Below are 27,228 nucleotides of genomic sequence, written 5' to 3' on the forward strand. Positions count from 1 at the left end.
TTTAGCTAAACTAATTTTGCATTTTAGGCAGACGTAAAATGTCAAGCTAGTTCACAGTTCCAGCAAATACTTTGTTATTAGGCAGTCTAATTTAATTGCATCATGTATATAGATTATTTACATACCAGCCACTGCTGTCCATAAACAAACACATGATTTTTGGCAATGTCAACTCTATCCCATGCCAGTGTAAGGATGAGCTGGTCAAACGCAGATGCATTAGTGCCTAATTGCATAAAGAAAACAGTTGACAAATTCAATTAATTTATCTCCATTAAAATGTGAACACTTACCAATTCTCTGCATTCCCTTTTAATTAACTCATATAAGCTCATGTCAGTCACTGTTCAGAGGTAGCCTGTCTCACAGAAATAAGGTTACCCCCAACATTGAGGACTTTTATTTTCCAACTACAAAAAACACACAGCCTCACTCATTGCAAACAATTCAGAATACAGAACAGTAAGAATAAAACAAAGATGATCTATCAGAGACAGTACTGTGTTAAAATTATAAAAAAACATCCTTACAGGTGCTTTGCTACTCATATATAAATTCATACAAATACTTTTAATCGTTTATGCAGAAGTGCATGATACTATACGAAGTATTCAGTAGCCTATTTTATGTATCTTAACATCATACCTTAGTTTTGTAGAACAGTACATATAAATTTATATTACATACATATTAATACCCTTTAAAGGAATACTAAAGTTGATTCAACAAACACTCTAGTGGACATTCAGGTTATTTTGAATTTTTTGGTGAGTATACTTTTATGCACATGCTTGATTATTAAAATAGAATGATTATGTAGAAGACAAAATGCTGGGTAAAGAATACTTTAAAACTTTTGATATACTGCCATAATATGTTCCAGAAAGGTGATACCACCCATCAATGGTATAATACCCACAAGGAGACTAAAATGCTTCCTTATTAAGATATACTTTGTTTTAATTATAATATTGACCATCCTTCCACATTTTCCCCAAGCATTTATATTATTCTAACATCTTTTACATGAATTCTAACTCATTTTTCCATGAAGTATTCATAATCTTACTATTGATTTATAACAACTCTGTGGTCCCTTTAGATTCCTATTCCTTAATTTCCTCATCTATAAAATGAGGAAATAATAGGAAATTTTCCTGTTAGGGTTGTTGTAAGATTAAATGATCAACAGTGTAAAACACTAGAACACAGTGGTTAGGACAAAGTATATGGCAAATATAGGTGTTCTCTTTTTAGTTTTTATTTGTATGCAATACCATTTATTGATCTTTCCCTTTATAGTTTCTGGATTTTCTATTATTTATCTCTGTTTCCAAAGTGTAAATATATCTTATTACAGTATTTTTAAAATGTTTGATCTATTGGCAATTTATTATGATCTAATATTTGGGAACTTCTTGTGAATGACAACAACATAGTGTCTTCTTGCTTTGTTCCTGCCATTTCACTACATACTTGGACTTTCAAGTACCCACCCAGATGGGACAAGTTTTAGCTTCCAATTTTTGGAAAGATTTTATAATTGTTTTATTGGTTGGATGTCTTTGGCAAGGTAATGAGAGGACAACACAGTTTAATGTGATGTGCATTAACCCTTGAATCCTCAAGCATACCACTAGCTTTCTTTCCAAATTTCTTTTCAGAATGAAAACAACATGTTTTAAGAACATTTAATTTCTATCAACCAAGACCCTATTACCTTTAAACACCTACTTTCAGCCAATTAAAAATGTAGAACATTCAAAAAAAAAAAATGTAGAACATTCTTAATAGGATAATTAAATGGGTCTGGTGGCAAAAACCCTGCTAGAAATTTTAAAAACTTTTAGATTTCTACAAGACAAGAGCAAAAGCCCATTTACTGTCAGAAAGCTAGCACTGTGTCTTTCACAAAGAACAATTATTAAAAAATTCAGTTCCCAAACATTTAGCTAGATTAAAAAGTCCTGTGTTATATAATAAATAGGCTATAAATAAGATCTTATAAATAAAAAGTTTTAAAATCTTACCTTTAAGCAGTGCAGTAAGGATTGCTACATCTATGTCTTGATGTTCATCTGATCCAATGTGAAAAACCGTGATCTATTTAAAGATCAATTCATAATATTATGCCTTTATATTTTCAAAGCTAAGGTATAAGGTATATAAAACAGAAAGTAATTTCAAACTACATGGGAGATAAAGATTTTTTGGGGGGGTTGGTCAGAAATTCCTTCATTTCAACCAAAACCCCCCACAAAATTAAAAACCCTTCATCGTTTACCAAATAAAAATGGCAAGTATGCTCAAAATGTTTAGTTTCATATTATATTCATTTTTTGACCTATCTTCTATTTTATGTCCTTCATTAGATAAGCAACTTGGGGCGCCTGGGTGGCTCAGTGGTTGAGCGTCTGCATTTGGCTCAGGTCATGATCCTCAGGTCCTGGGATTGAGTCCTGCATCAGGTTCCCCGCAGAGAGCCTGCTTCTCCCTCTGCCTATGTCTCTGACTCTATCTCATGTATAAATAAATAAAATCTTAAAAAAAAAAAAAAGAAAAGAAAAAGAATAAGCAACTTAATGGCCTGAGACTACAGATTACATATCTGAGTAAATCTTAATGTTTTTTCAATAGAGGGAGCATTTAATTCAAGTACTATATCCCTGTTCTTTTTTTTTTTTTTTTAATATTTTATTTATTTGACAGAGAAAAAGAGAGAGCATGAGCGAGGGGAATGGGAGAAGCAGGCCCCCTGCCAAGCAAAGAGCCCAATGCAGAGCTCCATCTCAGGACCCCAGGACCATGACCTGAGCCCAAGGCAGATGCTTAACCTTTTGGGCCACCCAGTGTCCCTATATATGTGTTCTTGAATGAAAAATGTTTTCTTCAATCCTTTAACTGGAAATGTCTTTAAATTATTTGAAGTGAAATGCCACTTGAGAGGTTTTCATTTAATAAGACTTTTCATAAAGTAAAAGACTATTTCAACCCCATACACATTTTTCAAGTTTATTGTGTACAAAAAGGAAATGCAATGAAAAACAAGAGATCAAATCCTGTTATCATCTACCTTTTATAATTGTTAAAAAATTGTTATCTCTGAAAATTTAAGCCCATGTTTAGATGACTGAAATTAAGCAACACTGATCTTTAATTTATTTAGAGCATTTAATCAAAGTAAAATAAAATTTTTTTTAGATTTTTTCTCCCCAGTAATCTCTACACCCAATGTGGGGCTCAAACTTACAACCCTGAGATCAAGAGTTGCATTGCTCTATGACTGAGCCAGCTAGGCGCTCCTCCTAATATATTTTACAGAAGCCATTAATGACTTTTTATAGTTCTTCCTTGATTCTAAATATAACCTGTTGAGGCCTCGTTATTAAAATTTTCGTAAAATAGAAGTGCAAATGTATGTCTCACTATCATATAAAACTATAACCCTTCTGTAATATCACTCTGTTTGAACAAAACAATAAATGATATCTGGACATGGTTAAAAAATAATTTAAAATTTTAAATTCAGGTATGCCTGAATGGCTCAGCGGTTGAGTGTCTGCCTTTGGCTCAGGGTATGATCCTGGTCCTGGGATTGAGTCCCACATCAGGCTCCCTGTGAGGAGCCTACCTCTACCTCTGTCTATGTCTCTGCCTCTTTCTCTGTGTCTATCATGAATAAATAAATTAAAAAATTTTTTTTTCTTAATCCAAATTAAAAACGAAAGTATTTCAGCGTGCCTGAGTGGCTCATTCAGTTAAGCGTCCAACTCTTGGTTTTCACTCAGGTCATGATCTTGTAGTCACAGGATTGTGCTCAGTGCAGATTTTGCTTTGAATTCTTTTTCTCTCTTCTTCTCCCTCCCCCTCTACCCTATCCTACATGCACTCTCTCCCTAAATAATAAAATCTTTAAAAAAATATATTTCACCAATTTATGTTTTGAATGAAATAAAAAGGCTTGTTCTATTGAAATCTACTTACAAGCTCCTTTCTTTTCATGCACTCCATCAGTGTTTGAAATAAATGAACTGCTTCACTCTGGCCAAAGTTAAATGTTTTTTTGATGGTTGAAATTATATCAGGCTCTGCTGCATCAGGAAGATTACTGTAGTGAGAGGAAACATAATTCACCAATTTCAATTTCTATTATTTGTAGACTCTAATATGAAGTATAGATGAATCCACATAAGACCTTTAGAGATAACGTATTAATATTAAATACCTGACGCTGGGTGAAATACTGTCCTTTATGAGACTCCCAACAAAAGTCATATGGGAGAAAAATAAATGTTGGAGTTATTATTCTCTCTGAATTATTTTGAATTGTTTTCAGGGCATGTGTTGCAATAGCACTACTCACATTTTATAAAATACTCTATAAAGATAATTTTAAGATATTATGGTGTATTAAGCACTACTTCACCAAAATGTCTTAAACCTGAGCACATTCACATTTTCTCTTTTCCTCAATAGGTAATATGGCTCAAAAATGTAATGATATAAAACATTTTAAAATATAAAAATGAAAATTCATAGTGAAAGTCTCCTTCCCACTATATTCTATCTGCCCAGTTCTCTCAATTGCTTGCCTTTTTCCATGTATCTACTTTTGGTAATTTTCCCAAATCTAGTATAAAGTTACCAACTTTTCTTAGCTACAAACTATTGTTATATAGATATACCATAATTTATCTAGACCTCTTAATACACATTCTATTTTGTTCCAATCTTTTACTTTTGTAAACACTGTAATGAGTAACTTTTTGTTTTTATGTATTTCATATGTATAAAAATACATCTGTATAAATAATTCCTAGAAAATGGAATTAGTGCGTCAAAAGATACGTGACTCTGTATGTTTGACAGATCTTGCAAAATTATCCTCCAAGAAGACTGTTATATTTTAATTCAATCCAATAATGTATCAGACAAGCTATTTCCTTAAATTATAACAAAGTATTATATTAAACTTCAAAGTTTCATGACCATTAAATATTACTGAAATAAATCTAATATTCTAAAAAACCACAAATACATAGTTATTGAAATCTTTTTTTAAGCACACACTTACCCTCCTTCTTCTGTTTGCTTATGAATATATGCTAGTAGGTCTGCAGCTCTGCCTGTTCCTTCACAAACAACGACTGGAACAGGAGGGCTTTCTTGAAGATACTCTAAAACAGTGAGGATAACATTTGGCCCACCCTCAAATATAAGTGCCACCACAGGGACACCTTGTCCAATTCCTTAAAAAAGTAAAAGATTGTAAGATATTAGGCAAAACACAGTAATTCAATCTTATTTTTTACTCAATCAAAACACAAAATAAAGTCAAAATATAATGTCTTATAAGAGAGGTAAGTTGATGTCAAGCATTCAGCATGATAATAATCTAACCTAAATGAAGTAAATACTGAATAAATTACTTTTTCATTAACATAAGGTCTGTTCTAAATGACAAAGTTAGAAAATACAATGTATGATTAGGCATGCACTGGAATTCAGATTCACCGAAAAGTAAAAATTATTTTGTATATTTCACTAATTGAACTCTTGACAAGAAATTTATACCACCAATTCATTTTTTAGTTTGTGTCTTAAAGATTTTTTTAAGTAATCCCTTCACCCGATGTGAGGTTCTAACTTACAACCCCAAATTCAAGAGTCACATGCTCCACCAAATAAGCCAACCCGCCAGGCATTCCTCATTTGTTTTTTAATACTGTATGAGTTTAACTTCTAATGTACATTTGTTTTTATTCACTTCTAAAATGCATACTTCTGGTTTCAAATACACTGAGACATTAACATGGAAGCCAATGACAGAGTCAGAATTACATAAATGGTCCTGATCAATAAAATCTAGGACCAGGACGCCTGGGTGGCTCAGTGGTTGAGTGTCTCCCTTCGGCCTAGATCGTGATCAGGCTCCCCAAAGACAGCCTGCTTCTCCCTCTGTCTATGTCTCTGCCTCTGTGTGTCTCTCATGAATAAATAAATAAATATTAAAAAAAAAAAATCCGGGACCTCCTCAAGAGTAACACAAAAGATTTAGTGAAGAATGTCAATTTCTGTTTTTACAATAATCTGCAATGCAGTGAGAAAATCCGAATACAAGCAACTGTAGGATTCTAAAACATTCCTATAGGATTGAAGAGAAGATATGACTCCATCTTAATCTGAATACATCAAACCTATAATTTTATTTCTATTTCACTTTGTCACAGAGCCCACCTTCTTGGTGTCCTAAGATTACAAAATTTCTTCTTTTTGAAAATAAAAATCTAGATCTTGAACCAGAAAGTATGACTGTGGTTGGAAAGGAAGACAAGTGTCAAGAATTTTAAGACATATCTACTACTAAAGAGTAATACCTATTCAGGTAAAAAACTTCAAACAAGATGCATCTTTGCAATAAAGAATTTTTTTTCCTCTTTTACTCTTTAATCTTGACTTTCAAATCAGGTAATAGAATATATCACACATTAAGAATATTTCTGAATTCCTTCGGCTGCAATAGGATTACAATACCAACAGAGCTTCCAATGAACCTCTGTGGCTTTGGCCACAATATCTGAGTACCCTATTTGGCCTCAGACTTCTTTCCCTAAATCTTTCTACCTTGTCTAAGGTCAGTTATTTTTGTTGTTTTGTATGTTGTCTTGCTACAAAAGGAATTGAGCAACAAATTTATAAATTCCCTTACTAGCATGAATTCTTTGCTGATTAATAGTTTTTTCAAGTTCTCTTCTCAATCTGACTTCTGCCCCATACTTTCCAACAGTGCCATCATCCACCAATATGAAATGGGAATGTAGATTATTCAGAACATTCAATTTGCTCAGAGGGTTCAACAAGGTTTGATAAGGAGCAACCACCTAAACAATAGCAAACGTAACAGTTAGTGAGCAGAATTAAATATAAGATAAGGAAAAAATAAACTTCGAAATAATCTGTAAAGGCAAGGAGGTAAAATACTATTTACAATACAGTAACATTAAAAAAAGTCAAAAAATATGTCAAAAAAGCACAAATTTTTAAGACAGCTGATGATTAACCAAGAGTGGGCCAAAACCATACGTTTATATTTCAACACTTTTGCAAAATATGTATTATTTTATTACTGCATGCAAAAGAAACAGAAAATAAGTATATAGAGTAAAGGAACTGTTAGGTTATTAGTAGATAAAGTGCAATGTACAAAGGACACTGAATAAGAAAATCTAATAGATTTTTCTGGCCCTAATAGAATCTTTAAAATTGATATAAGGAATTTAATTGTACTTGAAAGTGATCGTTATTATACAGTAATTCCTTTTCAGTACTTGATAAATATTTATGACCAATTCACATGTTTTTAACCTACTCAAATAAAATGCTATCATTTGGTTACTATTCTTAATGACAATAAAACTAATTCTTAATATCATATAGTCATTAAAAATGTAATTACAAAGACTGGCATGATTTGGAAAAGGTGTGAAATAGTTACACAAAAAAGAAACAAAAATGTACTAATACAATAATGACAACTAATTCTATCTGTGAATGCATTTTTTAAAGGATCATAAGAAAACCTCAGGAAAAAAGGGAAAAAAAAAGAGAAGGAAAATACTCTTTAAAAATAATTTGAGGGATCCCTGGGTGGCGCAACAGTTTAGCGCCTGCCTTTGGCTCAGGGTGTGATCCTGGAGACCCAGGATCGAATCCCACGTCGGGCTCCCGGTGCGTGGAGCCTGCTTCTCCCTCTGCCTATGTCTCTGCCCCTCCCTCTCTCTCTCTCTCTCTCTCTCTGTGACTATCATAAATAAAAAAATAAAAAAATAAAAATTAAAAATAATTTAAGGGACGCCTGGGTGGCTCGGGGCGTGATCCTGGGGTCCCAGGATTGAGTCCCACATCGGGCTTCCTGCATGGAACCTGCTTCTCCCTCTGCCTGTGTCTCTCAGGAATAAATAAAATCTTTAAAAAAATATAATAAAAATAAAAATAAAAAAATAATTTGAAAAGTATGGTATGATCATGAGTAGTTTAAGGTGACTTGCACTATTCTTGCCCTGGTTTTGTTACACACAAGTTCAAATACAAGAAAATTTTTAAATCTTCTTACATCTCTGCCAACAAGATCATTTCTGTTTTCAATTACTCCCCATGGTGCTATTCCAATAGTGCAAATCTTTCGAGATGATCTGGAAGCATGTTCTTTGAGGGCATCACCAACATGTTTTGCCACACCTGTTCATATAAAATTTAATTCGCTTTATTTGAAAGTAGTTATTGTTTTCAGAATAAACCTGTGCTCAATCTATAACATTATAATTGGTGATATTTTTCTTTACACAGAGAAGATAAAAAGCGACAAGGTCCAAAAGACAAAACTTAGAAAACACAAGGACTAAAAACAAAACAAAACAAAACAAAACAAAACAAAACAAAACAAAAAACCCCACAATGTCAAATCACTATAACTGCCTGAAACACACGTAAAAGTAACTTTTACCATGTTGTTAGGCCTAGTCCTCTCTTAGATTCCTCATGTAAGTAACTGTAGTTTTTTGTTATTGCTCTACACATCATCTAAAAGAAAATGAAGAGTATGGCTCAGGACCATAAGCAAAACACACACACACACACACACACACACACACACACACAAAACAAGCAACTACAAAAGTTGTCCAACTGAATCAAAAATTAGAAAAGTAGAAAAGACATTTTAAAAGAGCACATGGCTCCTCATTACCACTTATGAGCTGAATTGTATCCTTTTCAAAATTCCTATGTTGAAATCCTAATCCCAGTACCTCAGAATGTGACTGTATTTGGAGACAGGTCCTTTAAAGCAGCTTTACATTTAAAAATGAGGCCATTGGGGTGGGACCTAATCCAATCTATCTGGTGTCCTTTTAAGAAGACAAATTCTGGACACAAAAAGAGACACCAGGAATGCACATGAATGGCGAAGAGGACACAGTGAGAAGGTGGCCATCTATAAGCCAAGGAGAGAGGCCTCAGGAGGAACCAAATCTGCTAACATCTTGATCTTAGAACTCTAAAACTGAGAAAATAAATTTTGTTTAAGCCACCTAGTTTGTGGTATTTTATTATGGCAGCCCTAGAAAACCAATACAACACTCAGTTTGATTTTTATAAAGCATGAGATCTCATTTCTCACCTAGGTTATGGAAATAGCATCTTAACTGGTCTTCCAATTTACTGCCTTGCCTGTTTACAGTCTATTTTCAAAACATCATCCAAGTGATCTTTGCTCTTGTCAATTCCCTGCTTAAAACCATCTCTTCTTTAATTCAGAGTAAATGCAAAAGTGTTCTAACAGCCTATGAGGCTTTATAATGATGTGCCTAATACCCCTGCTATTCACCACCTTTCCTTACCCCATCCCATCCTATCCTCTACCACACCCCCATAACTTTACGACCTCATCACCAAACACTCCTTGTTCATCCTACTCAGCTACACTGGATCCTTCTTACCATTCTTCCAACACACTAGCAGCTTCTTTTCTTTTAAATCTCTGCCTCACATTACCTTTAACTTGCTCCCTCATTTCCTTCAATCTACTCAAATGTCACCCTATTAATGATGCCCTCTCCATCAACCTTCATCATCCTTTCTCTGTATTTCATGTGTCACATAGCTCTTATTATCTAACATATAACATATTTAGTTATCTGCTTGTTATCTGCATCTCCTCTGCTAGAATATAAGTTCCACAAAGGTAAATATTTTCTTTGTTTGTGGAATGATGTATCTTCAGCAGCCAGAAGAATGCCTGACATTCAATGAGGTTCAAAAACCCCTCATAGTAAAATGTCTGCAAGTTAATTTAAGTAATAATTATATTTTGCTTTGGATATTAATTTTTCTTTTTAATCTGTATGTCATAGAGAAGATCTGGAATGAAAAATTATAGTATATTAAAAACTAATTTTGGTTTTTTAAACTAATTTTGAAAGCTATTTCTTACCACTGTGTAGGCCATGGATTGCCATTTTTATATCAATTTACTAGTATTCAGATTAACACTTGGCTTGGTAATAGGGATCAATAACCTTTTTTTGAGATGGATCAAATAGTAAACATTTCAGGGTTTGCAAGGTAAAAGGCTATTCACCTCCACTGTTGCACAAATGTAGTTACACAAATGTAACTATATATAATAGAAAAACAAATGAGTGTGGCTGTGTTCCAATAAACCTTTATTTTCCAAAATAAGGAGTGGGTTGGGTTTGGTACCTGGGACCATAGTTTATCAATACCTGCTTTAATGTGTATTATTTTTTAAGAGTAAATGAAAACCAAATATACTTTTACATTTTACCATTTATACTTAGGAACTATATAGATTATTTAACAGAAAAACTGAATATACTGATATTTGGTGTTATTTCAAATATTTAATTAATATTATGAAATATTTACAAATACACTAAATAAAATTGGTATAATCCTCACATTACCTGTGTTTACTCCTCCAGTTAAAATCCAGGCTCCGGTTGTAACTGCAGCTTTAATAAGACCCTTTCCAAGCAGCTGCTTGATTCGTGGGTGAAGCTCAAATTTCTGCATGCCTCCATGCACAGAGATAACAAGTTTGGGTAATTCCATTTGCCATTCTTTAAGCAAAAGTTGCAGAATGACTTCAGGTTTGGTGTCATATGATAGTCTCACATACTAAAAAAGATTTTTAAAGCACAAAATATATTCATATTCATTTTAAAGCACTGAATATATTCATAGGTGTCATAATACAACATTATACAATATTAGAAAAATGTTATTTATTTTTTATTTTGGGGAAAATGTTATTTAGATCAGATTATTATAAAGTAGATTTTATAGGTTACTTTTAATACACTTAACACTCTAAGGAATAAACAACAGCAAGCAAATGATTTCATTTTTTAAAAGATTTTATTTATTTATTTATTTATGAGAGACACAGAGAAAGAGAGGCAGAGACACAGGCAGAGGGAGAAGAAGGAAGCCTGATGCAGGACTCAATCCCGGGACCCCAGGATCACGCCCTGACCTGAAGGCAGACGCTCAACCACTGAGCCACCCAGGCGCCCCAACCAAATGATTTTAAAGCTGAAAAATCATTCTGTAAGAACTAAAGAAGCAGAAATACTCTAATTTCTAACCTTTAAAACATAAATATCTTTCTCTTCCTATTTATATAAACTCAATTACCATTCATCCAATTTACTCAATCTTTCAAAGCATTCAGATGGATTCACAAGTTTTTTGTTTTTGTTTTTTAATTTTAATTATTTGAGAGAGAGAGCATATGGGAGAGAGCACAAGCAAGAACACCAAAGGGAGACAGAGAAGCAGACTCTTTGCTGAACAGGGAGCCCAACACAGGGCTCAATCCCAGGACCACAAGATCACAACCCGACCTGAAGGCAGCTGTTTAATCAAACGAGCCACCCAGGCGCCCTAAGAGATTTAATTTTTTTTTAATTCTATAGAAAATAAGCTGCCACATCTGTGGAGTAAGTTCCTTTGGTTTACAAGATTTAAGAAAATTAGGTATGTCTTAAGTGACATCACAAAACTTACTTGCTATAACTACCCTTATTCATTTTCTTTGATGTACCTATATGATTTAGCTCATAAATCTGAAATACTCGGAGCACCTGCATGGCTCAGTTGGTTAAGTATCTGCCTTCAGTTCAGGTTGTGATCCCAGAGTCCAGAAATCAAGCCCTGTGTCAGACTCCCTGCGAGTCGGCTTCTCCCTCTCCCCCTGTGCTCTCTCATTCTCGCTCTCAAATATAAAATCTTTAAAAATAAAAAAGAAATCTCCTATGTTGGAAGAAAAACATTTTTAATCATCTCTAACAAAGTTTTTTTTTTTTTTTTAAGATTTTATTTATTTATTCATGAGAGACACAGAGAGAGAGACAGGCAGAGACATAGGCAGAGGGAGAAGCAGGCTCCACGCAGGGAGTCTGATGTGGGACTCCAGGATCATGATGCCCTGAGCTGAAGGCAGACATGTAACCACTGAGCCACTCAGGTGTCCCTATAACAAAGTTTCTTTGCAAAACAATATACTGCCCATTGCTTACAACCAGAGATCAAATACCAATGAAAAATATTCTAAAATATCAGAACCCAAAATAGCAGAATTTTATAGAACTGAGAAGACTCCAGAATGTGTGCCATGAGAGTGCCTGGGTGGCTCAGTTAGTTAAGCATTTGCCTTTTGCTCAGGTCATGATCTCAGGGTCTCCCGACTCAATAAGCAGGGAAATCTGCTTCTCCCTCTGCCCCTCACCCTGCTAGTGCGCGCGTGCGCACGCTCTCTCTCTCTCAAATAAATTTTAAAAAAGGCTATTTGTAACAAGATTATTTTCTATACTAAGTCTTCCTGCTTTTGTTTAATTCATCATTATATATGGCATAAAGTCATGTTTGGAAAACAGCTTAAAGTTAAAAAAAAAAAAGATTATGTAAGGAATAAATGAGGAGTTCCACTTTGGACACTGGGAGACTAGACAGTTTTGAACTAACTCTGCCCCTAGGAATAGAGAAACTAGAAAATAAACATGTCTGAAGGCATCACAGAGCTCCCAAGTCAGTGAAAAGTGGGATCAGGATCCAAAAGAACAGGAAAAGTAAGAGAGATGGGCCCACCTTTAGCACTGCTTTTCCCATCAAGGCAAGGAGGCAGGCAGAACAAAGAACAACATAAAGGGTAAAATGCTAATATAAATAAAAAATAATTATGTTTGGGGGGTTTAAAATTATACTAACAAAAGCACGTAAGTCATGAGAAAAATAAATGAAGTTTTAAGTATTCTAAAGGTTTTTGCACTGTCCAAAAAGTAGTAAAAGGACTAATTATAATAAACTGTGTTTTGTAGCATTTAATAAAAGATTAATCCACAGAAAAAGAATGTATAAATAACATGTTAATAAGGGAAGATGAAAATAAAAAATATTTAATCCAAAGCAAACAAGAAAAGAGGACAAAGAAAAAGAGAGTTAACGAAACTCAAAAAATACGTACTTCTTAAAAAGAAACCTCTTAAACATAAGGAAAGGTTAAAAGGGAGTAAGACATGAACAAACAATTCTCTAAAGAAGACATATAGACACATGAAAAAATCCTCAACATCACTCATCATCAGAAAAATACAAATCAAAACCATGATGAGATATCACTTCACACCTGTCAGAACAGCTAAAACCAACTCAGGACACAACAGATGTTAGCAAGGATGCAGGGGAAGGGGAACCCTCTTGGTAGGAATGCAAACTGGTGTAGCCACTCTGGAAAACAGTACGAAGACTCCTCAAAAAATTAAAAATAGAACTACCAAACAACCCCGCAATTGCACTACTAGGTATTTATCCAAAAGATATAAAAATAGTGATTTCAAAGGGGTACCTACACCCCAATGTTTACAGCAGCAATATCCAGTACAGCCGCTATGGAAAGAACCCAAATATTCATTTACTGATGAATGGATAAAGATATATATATAATACACAATGGAATATTACTCAGCCACGAAAAAGAGAGAAATCTTAGTATTTACAACAACGTGGATGGCTCTAAAGTATGTTATGCTAAGTGAAATAAATCCATCAGGGAAAGATACCATATAACTTCACTCATGTGGAATTTAAAAAACAAAACATGATGAACATAGGGGAAGGGAAGGAAAAATAAAATAAGATAAAAAGAGAGGGAGACCATAAGGCAAACCATAAGAGACCCTTAACTAAGGAAACAAACTGAGGGTTGCTAGAGAGGGGAGTGGTGGTGGAATGCAGTAACTGGACGATGGGCATTAAGGAGGGCACTTGATGTAATGAACACTGGGTGATATATATAACTGATGAATCACTAAACTCTACCCCTGAAACAAATACCACACTGCATGTTAACTAACTTGAATTTAAATAAAATCTTGAAAGAAAAAAAATAAAAGTAAAAGGGAAGAAAAATTTAGCTATGCTGATTTAAGAAGCCGACTTTGTAAAAAAAAAAAAAAAAAAAAGACAAAAGAGGGCAGCCCAGGTGTCTCAGCAGTTTAGCACCACCTTCAGCCCAGGGTATGATCCTGGAGACCCAGGATCGAGTCCCGTGTCGGGCTCCCTGCATGGAGCCTGCTTCTCTCTCTGCCTGTGTCTCTGCCTCTCTCTGTCTCTCATGAATAAATAAACAAAATCTTAAAAAAAAAAAAAAAAAAAAAAATGACATAAGAGGGGTGCCTGGGTGGTTCAGTTGGTTAAGCACCTGCCTTCAGCTCAGGTCATGATCCCAGGGTCCTGAGATGGAGCCCCACATTGGGCTCCTTGCTCAGGGGGGAATCTGCTTCTCCCTCTCCCCAAACCCTCTGTTCATGCTCTCTCTCTCTCTCTCTCTCTCAAAAAAAAAAAAAAAAATCCTTAAAGAAAAAAGTAAATGACAAGACTAAGGCATTTCATAATGATAAAATGTTCAAGATCTAACACTTCTGTATTTATATGCACCTACACAAAGAACTTCAAAATACACAAAGAAATGCTTTCTGATCTACTGCTACACAAAATTTCAGACAACAAATGTATTATATGTTATTTAGATAACAAGATAAATGAAGTTAAAAAAAAATCAAATATGTGACATACCTTAGCTCTGTAGGAATGAGAACCCCCTTGAAAATTTATGACTCCATAAGCATCCGTTGGACTCTGTTCTGTATGCTTTTCCACAGACCATTCTTCTAATGTCTGATTAAAATGGTCACCCAATTTCACATCTGAATATTTCATGGCAAGACTTGCAGTAAAACAAGCATGTTGCTTGACCAAGCGACCACAAAAACACCTAAAGGAAAGAAATGAAATTTTAAAAAGACCTTTCAAAAAAATCAATGAAAAACTGAATTAAAATAAACAAACCAAGGAAGAGTATGAAAATAATTTAACTTTCTAATTTTATAATACAAGTAAATTAATATCCTTAACATAGAAGAACAGTAAAAATACTTGATGATATAGTCCTCTAAATTGAGTGTATCTACAAAATGTAGTAAACCATATAACAGAATAATATTCAGCGTGAGAATATCTAATATTAGAACAGTAAACACAATATGGATGATCTCAAAATTATCATGCTTCATGAAAGAATCCAATGCAAAATAGTACATATTTCAACAATTTCATATATATATAATTCAAGAGAATGCAAAATAATATATATAATGATGACAATGGTGGCCCAGGGCCAAGGGCTGAAAAAGTAATTATATTCTACCTAGAAGCACTACAAAACACTACTATGTAGGAAGCAGATACCCAGTGGTGCCAGTCAGTCTCACGGATTTGATTAAAAAAAAAAAAAACATAGGGGTGTCTGTGTGGTTCAGTTGGTTAAGTATTAACTCCTGATTTTGGCTCAGATCATGATCTTGGGGTCATGACCCCAAGGGGTCAGCCCCTGTGTCAGGCTCCCCATTTAGCAGGCAGGGAGTCTACTTGTAGATTCTCTCCTTCTCCCTTTGCCCCTCCCCCTACTCAAGCACACACTCTCTAAAATAAATAAATAAACCCTTTTTAAAAAATCATATCACAGTTTGTAGAAGCCAACAGAGCTAGAGTTTGTAGCACAAAAAACAAAAAGAGGAAGGAGCCACATGAGAAAGTTCCCAATATATGCAGAAGGGTCTTCTTAAACATAAGTAAGAACAAACTACCGAAGGCAGATATAAGAACTACTAAACCATGGTCACCCAAATAATTCCTGATAAAGAGCAGGGAACAGTTGGTGTTGCTACTAGCCAGAGTAAGAGATCTCAATACACAAGACCTAGAAAGGGTCCTCAGAATACCTAATTAGAAGGGCTAAATTAGACCTAGACCACTATGTACCACAACAAACTGTAAGAGCAAGACTTGAAAGGATCATATTAATCCAAAGTAACTTAATTCCATGCTAAAATAAGTCCACAACTCCCTAACAGAATGATAAAATCCAGTACCCCAAAACATAAACTCTCTCAAATAAATGAATAAAATCTTTGGAAAAAAATACAATCTACCCAAAATGAATACTGAGAGAAAAGACTGGAGGGAAACAAAAGGAACTGAACATCAGCAACCTGTGGAACAAACTAAAGTAGCTTAACAGGGGCACCTGGGTGGCTCAGTGGCTGAGCATCTGCCTTTGGCTCGGGTTGTGATCTTGGAATAGAGTCCTGCATCAGGCTCCCCACAGGGAGCCTGCTTCTCCTTCTACCTAGGTCTCTGTCTCTCTCTGTGTCTTTCATGAATAAATAAAATATTTAAAAAGCAAAAGCAAACAAAAAACAGCAAAGTAGCTCAACACACACATAATTCAAGTCCCAGAAAAAAAGGGAGTGGGAATAAAAATTTGAAACAGTGGGCAAAAATCTGAAAACTATCTGAATGACAGATCTGAGCAATTCAGTAAGAACTGAGCAAAACAAGCTTAAAGAAATCAGATTAGGGCACTGCTGAGAGCCAATGACAGAGAAAATCTTCAAAGTAGCATATCACATTATGTGCAGAAGAACAAAGGTAACAATGACAGTAGACACATTGTCAAAAATCATGTAATCCAACAGTCACTGGTACATCATCTTTCTTTTTTTTAAAGTTTTATTTATTTAAGTACTTTCTACATTCAATTTAGTGCTCGAATGCACAACTGTGAGATTAAGAATTGTATGCTCTTCCAACTGAGTTAGTCAAGTGCCCCAATTTTTTGGTATAGCATCTTTAAAATACTAAAAGTAAGGAGGAAACCCTATCAAATTAGAATTCTGTAAGGCCTGAACAAGACTATCAGCTAACTACAATGATTTAATAGACATTTATAGAACAACCAACAAAATAATAAAAACTCCACTTGAGTGTACACAAGTATTTACCAAGATAAACCATATTCTGGGCCATATAATAAGTCTCAATAAATTTGAATAAGGATGGAAATCATACAAAGTATTCTTAAACCACAGTGAACTGAAACTAGAAACCAATCAAAGAAAATATGGGTATGGGGCGTGGGGGGTGTTCCTGAGTGGCTAGGTCGGTTAAGAGTCTGACTTTAATTTTAGCTCAAGTCACGATCTCATCACCCATGAGATCAAGCCCCGCACAAGGCTCTGTGCTGGTGTGGAGTCTACTAAAAATTCTCTCTCTCCCTCTGCCCTTCCTGCCTACCACTCATGTGCACGCACTCTCTCCCTTAAAAAAAGACTGAGAAATTCTTCTCAATAATTTGGAAATTAAATAACACTCTTTTTATTAACTCATAGATCAAAGAAAGTCACAAAAGAACTTAGAAAATATGTAGAAAAAAAAACAAACAAAAAAAAAGAAAATATGTAGAACAAAATGTAAATAAAAATAAAAATAATATTGGGATGCCTGGGTGGCTCAACAGTTGAGCATCTGCCTTTGGCTCAGAGCATGATCCCAGAGTCCCGGGATCAAGGCCCTTGCATGGGGCCTGCTTCTCCCTCTGCCTGTGTCTCTGCCCCTCTTCTGTGTTTCTCATGAATAAATAAAATCTTTTCTTAAGAAATAAATAAATAAAATAAAAAATAATATCAAAATGTATGGAATACAACAATACAGTGTTAGTACAAAAAGTTATCATATTTACATATACACTTTACAGTATAAAAATGTATGGGATAAAAATCTGCAGTATATAAACTAGAAAAAAGAAGATCTGCTACCAGAGGAAGGTAAAGATGGTAGCAGCCTGGACACAGGTCCAAGGAATCTGATGGCTGAAAAAGGCAGCCCAAACCATGGTGCCCTTGGGTACACCAATAGCTTTGCACATTACCAAGGACATGCTCTCAGGGTCCTATCTCAAGACCCCAGAAAAACGGCCACCACCACCAAGTAGTATAATATGCAGGTAGACTACCAACTGTACCCAGATAGACGGCATAGGGTACGGCAACTCTGCTAACAACAGAGGTCCATGGTATGACTAGGACCACCCAGACCTGAGGTTGAACTGGGGTGTACTGATGCCTTGGGACCTTGTAATGTATATCAGAAACTGTGTGGACACATCCCCCAGGCCTGTTTCCTGGAATCTTATGTGTAAGTACCTCTTCAGCTTCATGGCCTTAATGCTATTCATGTTTTGGGTTAGAGAGACTTACCCAACCTCTCAATCTGTGGGGCCAAAGTAGTATCCTTATAATAATCTGTACCTGGAACAAGGTGGTGATCCCACCAAAGAGCCTATGCCAGAGGTTCATTATTAACCTTAATGAATTTCTAGAAATTTAACCTTAATGAAATCCCTAATAAAACAGTGCTATGGTTTTTTTTTTTTTAATTTTTTTTATATTTATTTATGATAGTCACAGGGAGAGAGAGAGAGAGGCAGAGACACAGGCAGAGGGAGAAGCAGGCTCCATGCACCGGGAGCCCGATGTGGGATTCGATCCCGGGTCTCCAGGATCACGCCCTGGGCCAAAGGCAGGCGCCAAACCGCTGCGCCACCCAGGGATCCCCAAAACAGTGCTATGGTTTAAAAAAAAACAAAAAAGGAAAGACGACCTGTAAGCAATAGTCATCTAAAGTTTCACATTAAAAACTTTTTTAAAAGGGCAAATTACACCCAAAGTGAGCAGATGGAAAGAAATAATAAAGAGCATATAATGAAACATGAAAAGAAAAACAATGGAGAAAAATCAATGAAACAAAAAGCTTGGTCATTGAAAAGACCAACAAAATTCAGTAACTATTCACTTATAAATATTTTCAACAAACTAAGAAAAGAGAGAACTTCTTCAACACAGATAGCATCATACTTCTTATATGTTGGCTATGAGTACTACTCACTACATTCTGAGTCCTGTGAGTCCTCCTAGCTAATCACCAAACCTTGGGGTCAACTTGGGGACACTTGACAAAACTAGACAAAATATGTGTGATAACTGTTTATAAGCACAAAACGAGAAGAATTATGGGACTTCAATTCTTGAAATGAAGGAAAATTTATGAGGTGAGGCCTGTAATTGTACCAATCAAACTGGGGGAATTTCTTAACCATTGTGCATTGAGAGAATGCCCAGGCAGAAAAGGGCGGTGTCAATGAGATGAGCAAGGAGGCAGCAAACAGAATTCCAGGCTGCTGAAATTTGTACAGGGTACCAGAGGAGAGCTACAGAAGGAGGGAGCCAAGAAACTCAAATGAGGATTTACCATGGGTTCTTAGCCACACACTGAGCTGTATCTGTGTCAATTAGGATTTTGACATTTAACAGAAATCACCTGCTATGGGCCTGAGAACTGAATCATAAAGGGCTGGGAGGCACTGCAATCTTAGTTAAGAGTGAAAAGACATGATTAGGCATCCTGGGCATTCAGCTAAGACCCTAAAAAAGGTTTTACTTTAGGAGTACAGTCCACATTCTAAAACTAAATTCAAAATAATAATAGAACTGCCCTAACCAAGAATGAAATCAAGCCTGATGAGACAAAAGAATCTGTCAATAATTCAACCACTTGTCAGTACAAAATTTAAACCCTTTAAAGGAAAAAAATTAAAAAATTAAAAAATTAAATCCTTTAAAGGAAGATGACATAGTCCAGAACCCCTAAAGTGGATCATGCCAATCTGCGGAATACAATAAAAAATTACTAGACATGAAAAAGCAAAGAGTGACTCATAATCAAGAAAAAAGTAGATAAATTTAATAATTCAGTAGAAATAGGTCCTAAATGACACAGATATTAGAATTAGTAAACAAAAATTTCAATGCAGATGTAAGTATGTTCAAAGATTTCTAGAAATAGTGATAATGAGCATACAGATAAGGCATCTCAGGAATGACTTGGAAACTACAATAAAGAATCAAAAAACAGAGAAATGAAAATTTTAGAACTGAAAAATATAAGAAAAGTTCACTGGATGGGCAAAACAGCACATTGGCAATTGTAAAAATAAAGATTAGTGGAAAAAAAATAAAATATATTGCAAAGCTACAGTAACCAAAGGAAAAAAACAAAGGATTGGTGAACCTTAAGACATATTAATACAAATGCTCTATTTTAATCAATGGAATAAAATTTTAATTAAAAAAAAAAAAAAGACGGGTGTCTAGGTGGTGGTGCAGTCAATTAAGCATCCAGCTCTTGTTTCAGCTCAGGTCATGATCCCAGGGTCCTGAAATCTCTCCCTCTTCCTCTGTCCCTCTAGCACCCCCCTCCCCAAATAAATAAATCTAAAACAAAACAAAACAAAAAGCAGGGCTTCAGTAACTCATATAAAATATCATGCAAAAATAAATAAATAAATAAATAAATAATCATCCAGTCTTGGGGCACCTGGATGGTTCAGTCAGTTTAGCATCTGCCTTTGGCTCAGGTCATGATCTCAAGATCCTGGGATGAAGCCCCATCCATGTCAAGCTCCCTGCTCAGGAGGGAGTCTGCTTGTCCTTCTCCCTCTGTCTCCCATCCCCTAGCTCATGCGTGCTCTCTCTCAAATAAAGAAAGAAAATCTTTCTTTTTTTAGTCATTTCTATAATTTATATATTTGAGAAAGGGAGAGAGCACACACAGGCAGGAGGGAAGGGCAGAGGGAGAACGAGAAGCAGGCTCCCTGTAGAGCAGGGAGCCCAATGTGGGACTCAATCCCAGGACCCTGGGATTGATTACAGCTGAGCCAAAGGCAGGTGCTTAAGTGACTAAACCACCACCTGGGCACCCCAATAAATAAAATGTTTTTTAAAAATCATGCAATCTAACAAAAACATAACTGGACTCTAAGAGGGAAGAAAGAGTGGGGCAGAAAAACATTTTAAGAAACAATGGCTAAAAACTTCTCAACTTGGTGAAAAATACGCACTTACAGATATTTTGCACAGTACATACAAAGAGAATCACTCTTAGGCACATTGTACACGTGCTGCTAAAAACCAAAGATATAGGAAAAAAGTCTTTAAAATGGTCAGAAAGGGGCGCCTGGGTGGCCCAGTGCCCAGTGGTTGAGCGTCTGGTTTTGGCTCAGGCCATGATCCCGGGGTCCGGGTATCGAGCTCTGCATCAGGCTCCCTTAAGGGAGCCTGCTTCTTAAGGGAGCCTGCTTCTTCTTCTCCCTCTGCCTATTTACTTAGTTATCTAGCAAGAAATTTAGGATTCATCAAATCCTATTAGTTTATCTCATTAATCTCTTCATATATATCTAATTCTCTTCATCATCATAGCCACTATTTTTTTTTTAAAGATTTTATTTATTTATTCATAGAGACACAGAGAGAGAGAGGCAGAGACACAGGCAGAGGGAGAAGCAGGCTCCATGCAGAGAGCCCGACGTGGGACTCGACCCAGGGTCTCCAGGATCACGCCCTGGGCTTGCAGGCGGCGCTAAACCGCTGCACCACCAGGGCTGCCCATAGCCACTATCTTAATTCAGGCTCTCATATTTTCCAGAATTACTCTAAAACTTCCCAAACTATTTTTTTCTCCCAATCTAACCTCCTCAAAATGCCAACTGCTTTTACCAAAGAAGAAAAAAAAGAAGAAAAACTAAGCATTTTACTTCCCTGTATATCCTTTGACATGAAATCAAAACTATGTGACATAGTACACAGCTTAAATGCTCTAGTCTCTATGTAGCTCTCCAGATCACATCTTTCCAATATCCATATTACATTCTACATTCTGCAGTTTCCTGACAGAACCATAATCCTCTTTCATTGCCAGGTCTTTCTGTTCTCTTTGCCTAAATCCATTTTGCTCAATTTTTAACCAACTAATTCACATTCAACTTTAGAAATCTACTCAAGTAGTTTCACTGGAGTTTCAAGCAGCTTTGCCCAATCCTTCAGCTCCAAACTCTGAGCAAAGTAAATGTCAAATGTAGTAACTTGTAAGTTTTATCCCACTGAACTGATGCGTCTAATGGATTAGTTTTACTTATTTATTTTTAAAGATTTTATTTATTCATGAGAGACGGGGAGGGGGGGAGACAAGGGCAGAGGGAGAAGCAGGTTTCCATGCAGAGAGCCCGACGTGGGACTCGATCCCAAGTTTCCAGGATCACACCCTGGGCTGAAAGCGGCGCTAAACCACTGAGCCACCAGGCTACCCCTGGATTAGTTTTATTTTTCAAAATTTGTGCAACAGAGTTTTGTTATTAAACTTACCTGACGAGTTGCTGACAAATCTGACATCCTGGAAGACATCTATAATACAAGGTAAATTTATTAATTAACATTTAAAAAGTTTTTTAGTTTCAGTTAAACTATGTAATAGTATAAAAACCATATACTTAGTTTAATTTTTCAGTAGATATCACAAGTCATTTATACTTTGATTTTTAAATTCAAATAACTATTTTTTTAACTCACATAGTTTCCACATTTTTATAGTTAACATACAATGTTACATTAGTTTCAGGTACACAACATAGTGTATAATAATTTAATAATTCTATACATTACTCAGTACTCACCAAGATAAGGGTAGTCACCATTTGCCGATAACATTATTACAGTATTATTAACCATATTCCTTATGCTGTACTTTCATCTCCATTAGTATTTATTACTACAAGTTTGTACTTCTTACCCCTTCATCTATTTTACCCATTCCCTCACCCACCTAATACTTAAAATAGTTTCCATTTTCTTAAGTACAACTACTTGTGACAAAATCCAGAAACCGTAAGAGAAAAAGATTGACAGATCTGACTACATAGAAATGTATTTCTGCAAAGCAAAAATACGCTACTCATAAAGTCTAAAACTGAGGAAAAAGATAATTGCAGGCAAAAGGTTAGTTTCCCTGGGCAGCCCGGGTGGCTCAGCGGTGTAGCGCCGCCTTCAGCCCAAGGCGTGATCCTGGAGTCCCAGGATCGAGTCCCACGTTGGGCTCCCTGCATAGAGCCTGCTTCTCCCTCTGCCTCTCTCTCTCTCTCTGTCATGAATAAATAAATAAAATCTTAAAAAAAAAGTTGGGGACAAGAGAATTACTTAAAAAGCTTTAAAAAAAAAAAAAAGGTTAGTTTCCCTAATATACATAGAGTCTCATCAAATCTACATAAAAAAGGAAAATATATGGATAGTTTACAGCAAAAACATATGAGGCATTTAATTAGAAAAGAGTTTTCCAATCCTTTAAGATAATATCTTGAGGAGGATAGGTAGTCTTATATGCTGATGGGAGTATAAACTGATATAATCTTGATGGAATGCAATTTAGGAATGCCACCATGAAAAAATGTAGACTCCCTCTGAAATTCTTTTTTTTTTTAATTTTTATTTATTTATGATAGTCACAGAGAGAGAGAGAGAGAGAGAGAGAGAGAGAGAGAGAAGCAGGCTCCATGCACGGGGAGCCCGACGTGGGATTCAATCCTGGGTCTCCAGGATCGCGCCCTGGGCCAAAGGCAGGCGCTAAACCGCTGCACCACCCAGGGATCCCTCCCTCTGAAATTCTAATTCTAATATACTAAAACTACAGGCTGAAAAACATTTGTACCGCATGTGTAAAATGATTAACGTATAAGGTTACTGTTTCACTACAGCATTTTTTCCTAATAGCAAAAAGAAAAACAGAATAGCTAAAATATTCATAAATAAGAAATTACTAAAGGGCGCCTGGGTGGCTCAGCCAGTTAGGTATCTCCCTTCAGTTGGGGTCATGGTCCTGGGGTCCTGGGATCAAGCGCTGCATCAGGATCCCTGCTAACCAGGGACCCTGCTTCTCCCTCTTCCTCTGCCACTCCCCCTGCTTGTGCTCTCTCTCTCCCTCAAATAAATAAAATCTTAAAAAAAAAAAAAGGAACTACTAAAACAAATTATGATCCATAAATAGAATTAAAAAGAACGCAACAATTAAAAACAGTGGTTATTGCCAAGATAATTAAACACTATGGTTTAAACAGAATATACTTTAAAAGGAAGAGAGAGGAGTAAATATACATCTGCTAGGACATGCAAAGACTGCATCTAGCTATTTCTAAGGTATTCTAAGAAATAGGTAACACTAGTTTTCTTCAGGAAGGGGACTTTATAGTTAAGGTACAGTATTAGAAAGGAAAATGTCACCAACTTATATTCCCACCAATAATACAAGAGGGTTCTCTTTTTTCCACATCCTTGCCACCACTTGTTATTTCTTGTCTTTTTAAATAATAGCCATTCTGATTGGTGTGAGATGATGATACCTCACTTAAGTTTTGCTTTGCATTTCCCAATCATTAGTGAGGTTGATCATCTGTTGGCCATCTGCAGGTCCTCCCTGGAAAAAAGTCTTATTTAGGTCTTGTACCCTTTTTGGGGGGGTGCTGAGTTGTCTAAGACCTTTTACATTTTGGATATTAACCTCTTATCAGATATATCATTTGCAAATACCATCTCTCACTCAGTAGGTTACCTTTTTGCTTTATTAATGGTTTCCTTTGTTGTAGAAAAGCTTTTTATTTTGGTATAATCCTAAGAGTTTATTTTTGCTTTGGTTTCCCTTGCCTGTGGAGGTATATCCATAAAAATGGTTGCTAAGGCCAATGTCAAGAGATTATTGCCTGTTTCCTTCTATGAGTTTAATGATTTCAGGACTCAGCTTAGGTCTTTAATTCATTTTGAGTGTTTTCTTTTTTAGGTTTATTTTAGTATATAGTGTTAAGAAAGTAGTCCAATTTCATTCTTTTGCATGTAGCTGTCCATTTTCCCCAGTACCATTTGTTGAAGTCTTTTTCCCCACTGCATATTCTTGCTATCTGTCACATATTAAATGACCATATAAGCATGGGTTTATTTCTAGGCTTCTCATCCTGTTCTATAAAACTATGTGTCTATTTTTGTGCTAGTGCCATACTATTTTGATTATTATATCTTTGTAGTATATCTTGAAATCTGAGACTGTGATTAACTTCTAGTTTTGTTCCTCTCTCTCAAGACTGCTGTGGCTAGGGTCTTCTGTGGTTTAATACAAATTTTAAGATTATTTGTTCTAGTTCTGAATTTGGCTATGGTTTTATAAGAGTACATATCAAATGGAAGTAAAAGGTGCAGAGAAGTTAACTGGATAGAGAACAAGGTTTGATAGGAGATGAGAAAGGTAAAAAGATTGAAAAATCCCATGTCTTTCTCAACTAATTTTTACTAAGTGCCTGTGAAGAGAGGTTGTCTTTAATTCTAAAAAGTAATTTTGTTTTGCCCCTTTAAGCTTTTATATCTTTAGGCCGCAGGAAAAAAATTATGAAAAATGTAACCTCAATAAATACCTCAAGAGGTCAACTTTTTCTTGAATTTTAAACTAGTGCCTTTTAAAATTTTCTATTATCAAAGCCATATGAAAGATCAAAGTCAATTAGAGATGTCTACAATCTCTGATGATAGATTTTCAAGCAGATGCCGAGCTATTATCTATATTTTGGCAAACAAATACAGAAAACTCTTAGGTTTGTATTGGTTTCTTTAGCATGAACCATAATGTTGGGTTCTCAATAAATGTTCAAAAAATGGAAACACACTTTTAAGTTCTCATTATCAATCAGTAAAAAGAGAATCTTAACTGCCTTATTTTTGTAATATACTACTATGATCTGGAGGGAGTTTAGAAATGGGGGAATACTCTGAAGAAGTGGCTTTATGTTGTAAATATGATTAAGAACTCCAGAATACTGATATTGTGCTAATGATATTTCCTCCCAATCTTTTTTTTAATATGTGTGTGTGTGTGTGTGTGTGTGTGTGTGTGTGTGTGTGTGTGTTTGAGAGAGGGAGTGTTGGGGGGAGATAGCACAGAGCAGGTAGGAAGAGGGAGAAGCTAAGCAGGAAGCCTGACTTGAAGCTTGATGCCAGAACCCTGAGATCATGACTTGAGCCAAGGGCAGATCAAGCCAATCTAATTAACAGTAAGTACAAAAGTTAACAGTAACTATACTTTAATAATTTTAGTTTTTAGTAAGTAAACAGTAATATAATTTACATCTAAATTTCTAGAAGAACCCAAAAAACAAAGGCATGCTTACCTGTGAGGGTCTTTGGAACTTGGTATAATATATACACATTCCCTCTTGGTCAAAGTGCTTTCTATCCAGGATTTCTGGGACTGAAACAAAAAGTTTTTAAAGATGGTTTATAAATTAACTCTCTAATAGTACAATGAAATAATTTAATTATAAGTACATAAAAGAAATAGCTCTATATTCTTTTTTTTCCAATTTACTAAATATTTATCATGAGTATATAGTAAAGATTTACTGAAGATAACACACCTAAAATATAACAATCATTCTATTCAAGTCCATTCAAGTCTATTACGTGTTGCTTCACGTAATGAGAGGAGGAAAATCAAGTTTGAGATTCCCAGAATGTGCCAAATACCTCAAGAAGGGCTGGTATGATTCTGGGAAGTGGATCATTTAAAAACCAATTACAAGTGATGTCAGATGTAACTAAAAAAATAAAACTTACCTATATTTAATTTCTAAGATAAATGCATAAAGCATAAGGGCATGGATTGTTAATGGCGTATAAACAAAAAAAGGATACCAAGCAAACTTAATCAAAAGAAAAATAATAATAATTAAAAAAAGAAAAATAATACCAGGAAAAATACATACAAAACATCAGTGGGGATAGGACAGGTTATTACGTGGTTACAAATGTTTGAATCACCAGATTGCTATAGCAATCTTAAATATGAATAACCAGTCTCAAAATACATAAAGTAAAAAATTAATAGAGCAAGACAAATCTAGGATCATAGTGGAAGACTAACACATTTTCCTCAATTATTGTAAATCTGAAATAATTTTAAAAATTTAAACAATGCCTTTAATTTTTTTATATCACTATTCAAGTTTCTGCCTGGATCCTTAGACTTATAGTCTCTGAATCCTCATCCTGCTACTGGTGACTGATTAAAAAGCAGCATTATGTACTGGAACAGATGAAACTCTATAAATTGTAACAGAGTAGATTAAAAACCATAGGACCATCCTCCATATAACTTAGCAATATTATCAGCATAGCCCAAAAAAGAAGAGCCTATGTTCTAAAAGGATCCTCTGAGAGAAGAGACATTCTAGACAAAATTATGATGGGTTAAGTTTTGCAGGTTCCTCTCTCAAATCCTTCAGGTACCCTAATAATAAACCTTAGTCTAACCTTCCAATGTTACTTCTGGTAAATTCTGTCAAAACTCTCCATTCAAAATGTCTATTTTCTTATTTAAAAAAAAAAAAAA

The 27,228-nt window shown here is 35.3% G+C and overlaps 1 protein-coding gene and 1 pseudogene across 3 annotated transcripts in view; one reads left to right on the plus strand and one right to left on the minus strand.

Moving 5' to 3' along the window:
- TRPM7 (transient receptor potential cation channel subfamily M member 7) overlaps positions 1–27,228 on the minus strand; it is a 114,362-nt gene that overhangs the window by 64,854 nt on the left and 22,280 nt on the right. For all 3 annotated transcript variants that reach the window (XM_025472808.3, XM_025472809.3, XM_035708777.2), the window contains exons 2-11: positions 26,009–26,088; positions 22,176–22,214; positions 14,656–14,854; positions 10,485–10,698; positions 8,114–8,238; positions 6,710–6,881; positions 5,075–5,249; positions 3,985–4,108; positions 2,031–2,103; positions 126–226 (exon numbers count right to left, since the gene is read on the minus strand). In XM_025472808.3, the coding sequence (XP_025328593.1) occupies positions 126–226; positions 2,031–2,103; positions 3,985–4,108; positions 5,075–5,249; positions 6,710–6,881; positions 8,114–8,238; positions 10,485–10,698; positions 14,656–14,854; positions 22,176–22,214; positions 26,009–26,088 (1,302 nt within the window). The remainder of the gene's footprint in view (positions 1–125; positions 227–2,030; positions 2,104–3,984; positions 4,109–5,074; positions 5,250–6,709; positions 6,882–8,113; positions 8,239–10,484; positions 10,699–14,655; positions 14,855–22,175; positions 22,215–26,008; positions 26,089–27,228) is intronic.
- Positions 17,751–18,330, plus strand: LOC112675943 (NADH dehydrogenase [ubiquinone] 1 beta subcomplex subunit 8, mitochondrial-like; annotated as a pseudogene).

The sequence above is a fragment of the Canis lupus genome, chromosome 30 (assembly GCF_003254725.2).
Source record: "Canis lupus dingo isolate Sandy chromosome 30, ASM325472v2, whole genome shotgun sequence".
Taxonomy (NCBI): Eukaryota; Metazoa; Chordata; class Mammalia; order Carnivora; family Canidae; genus Canis; species Canis lupus.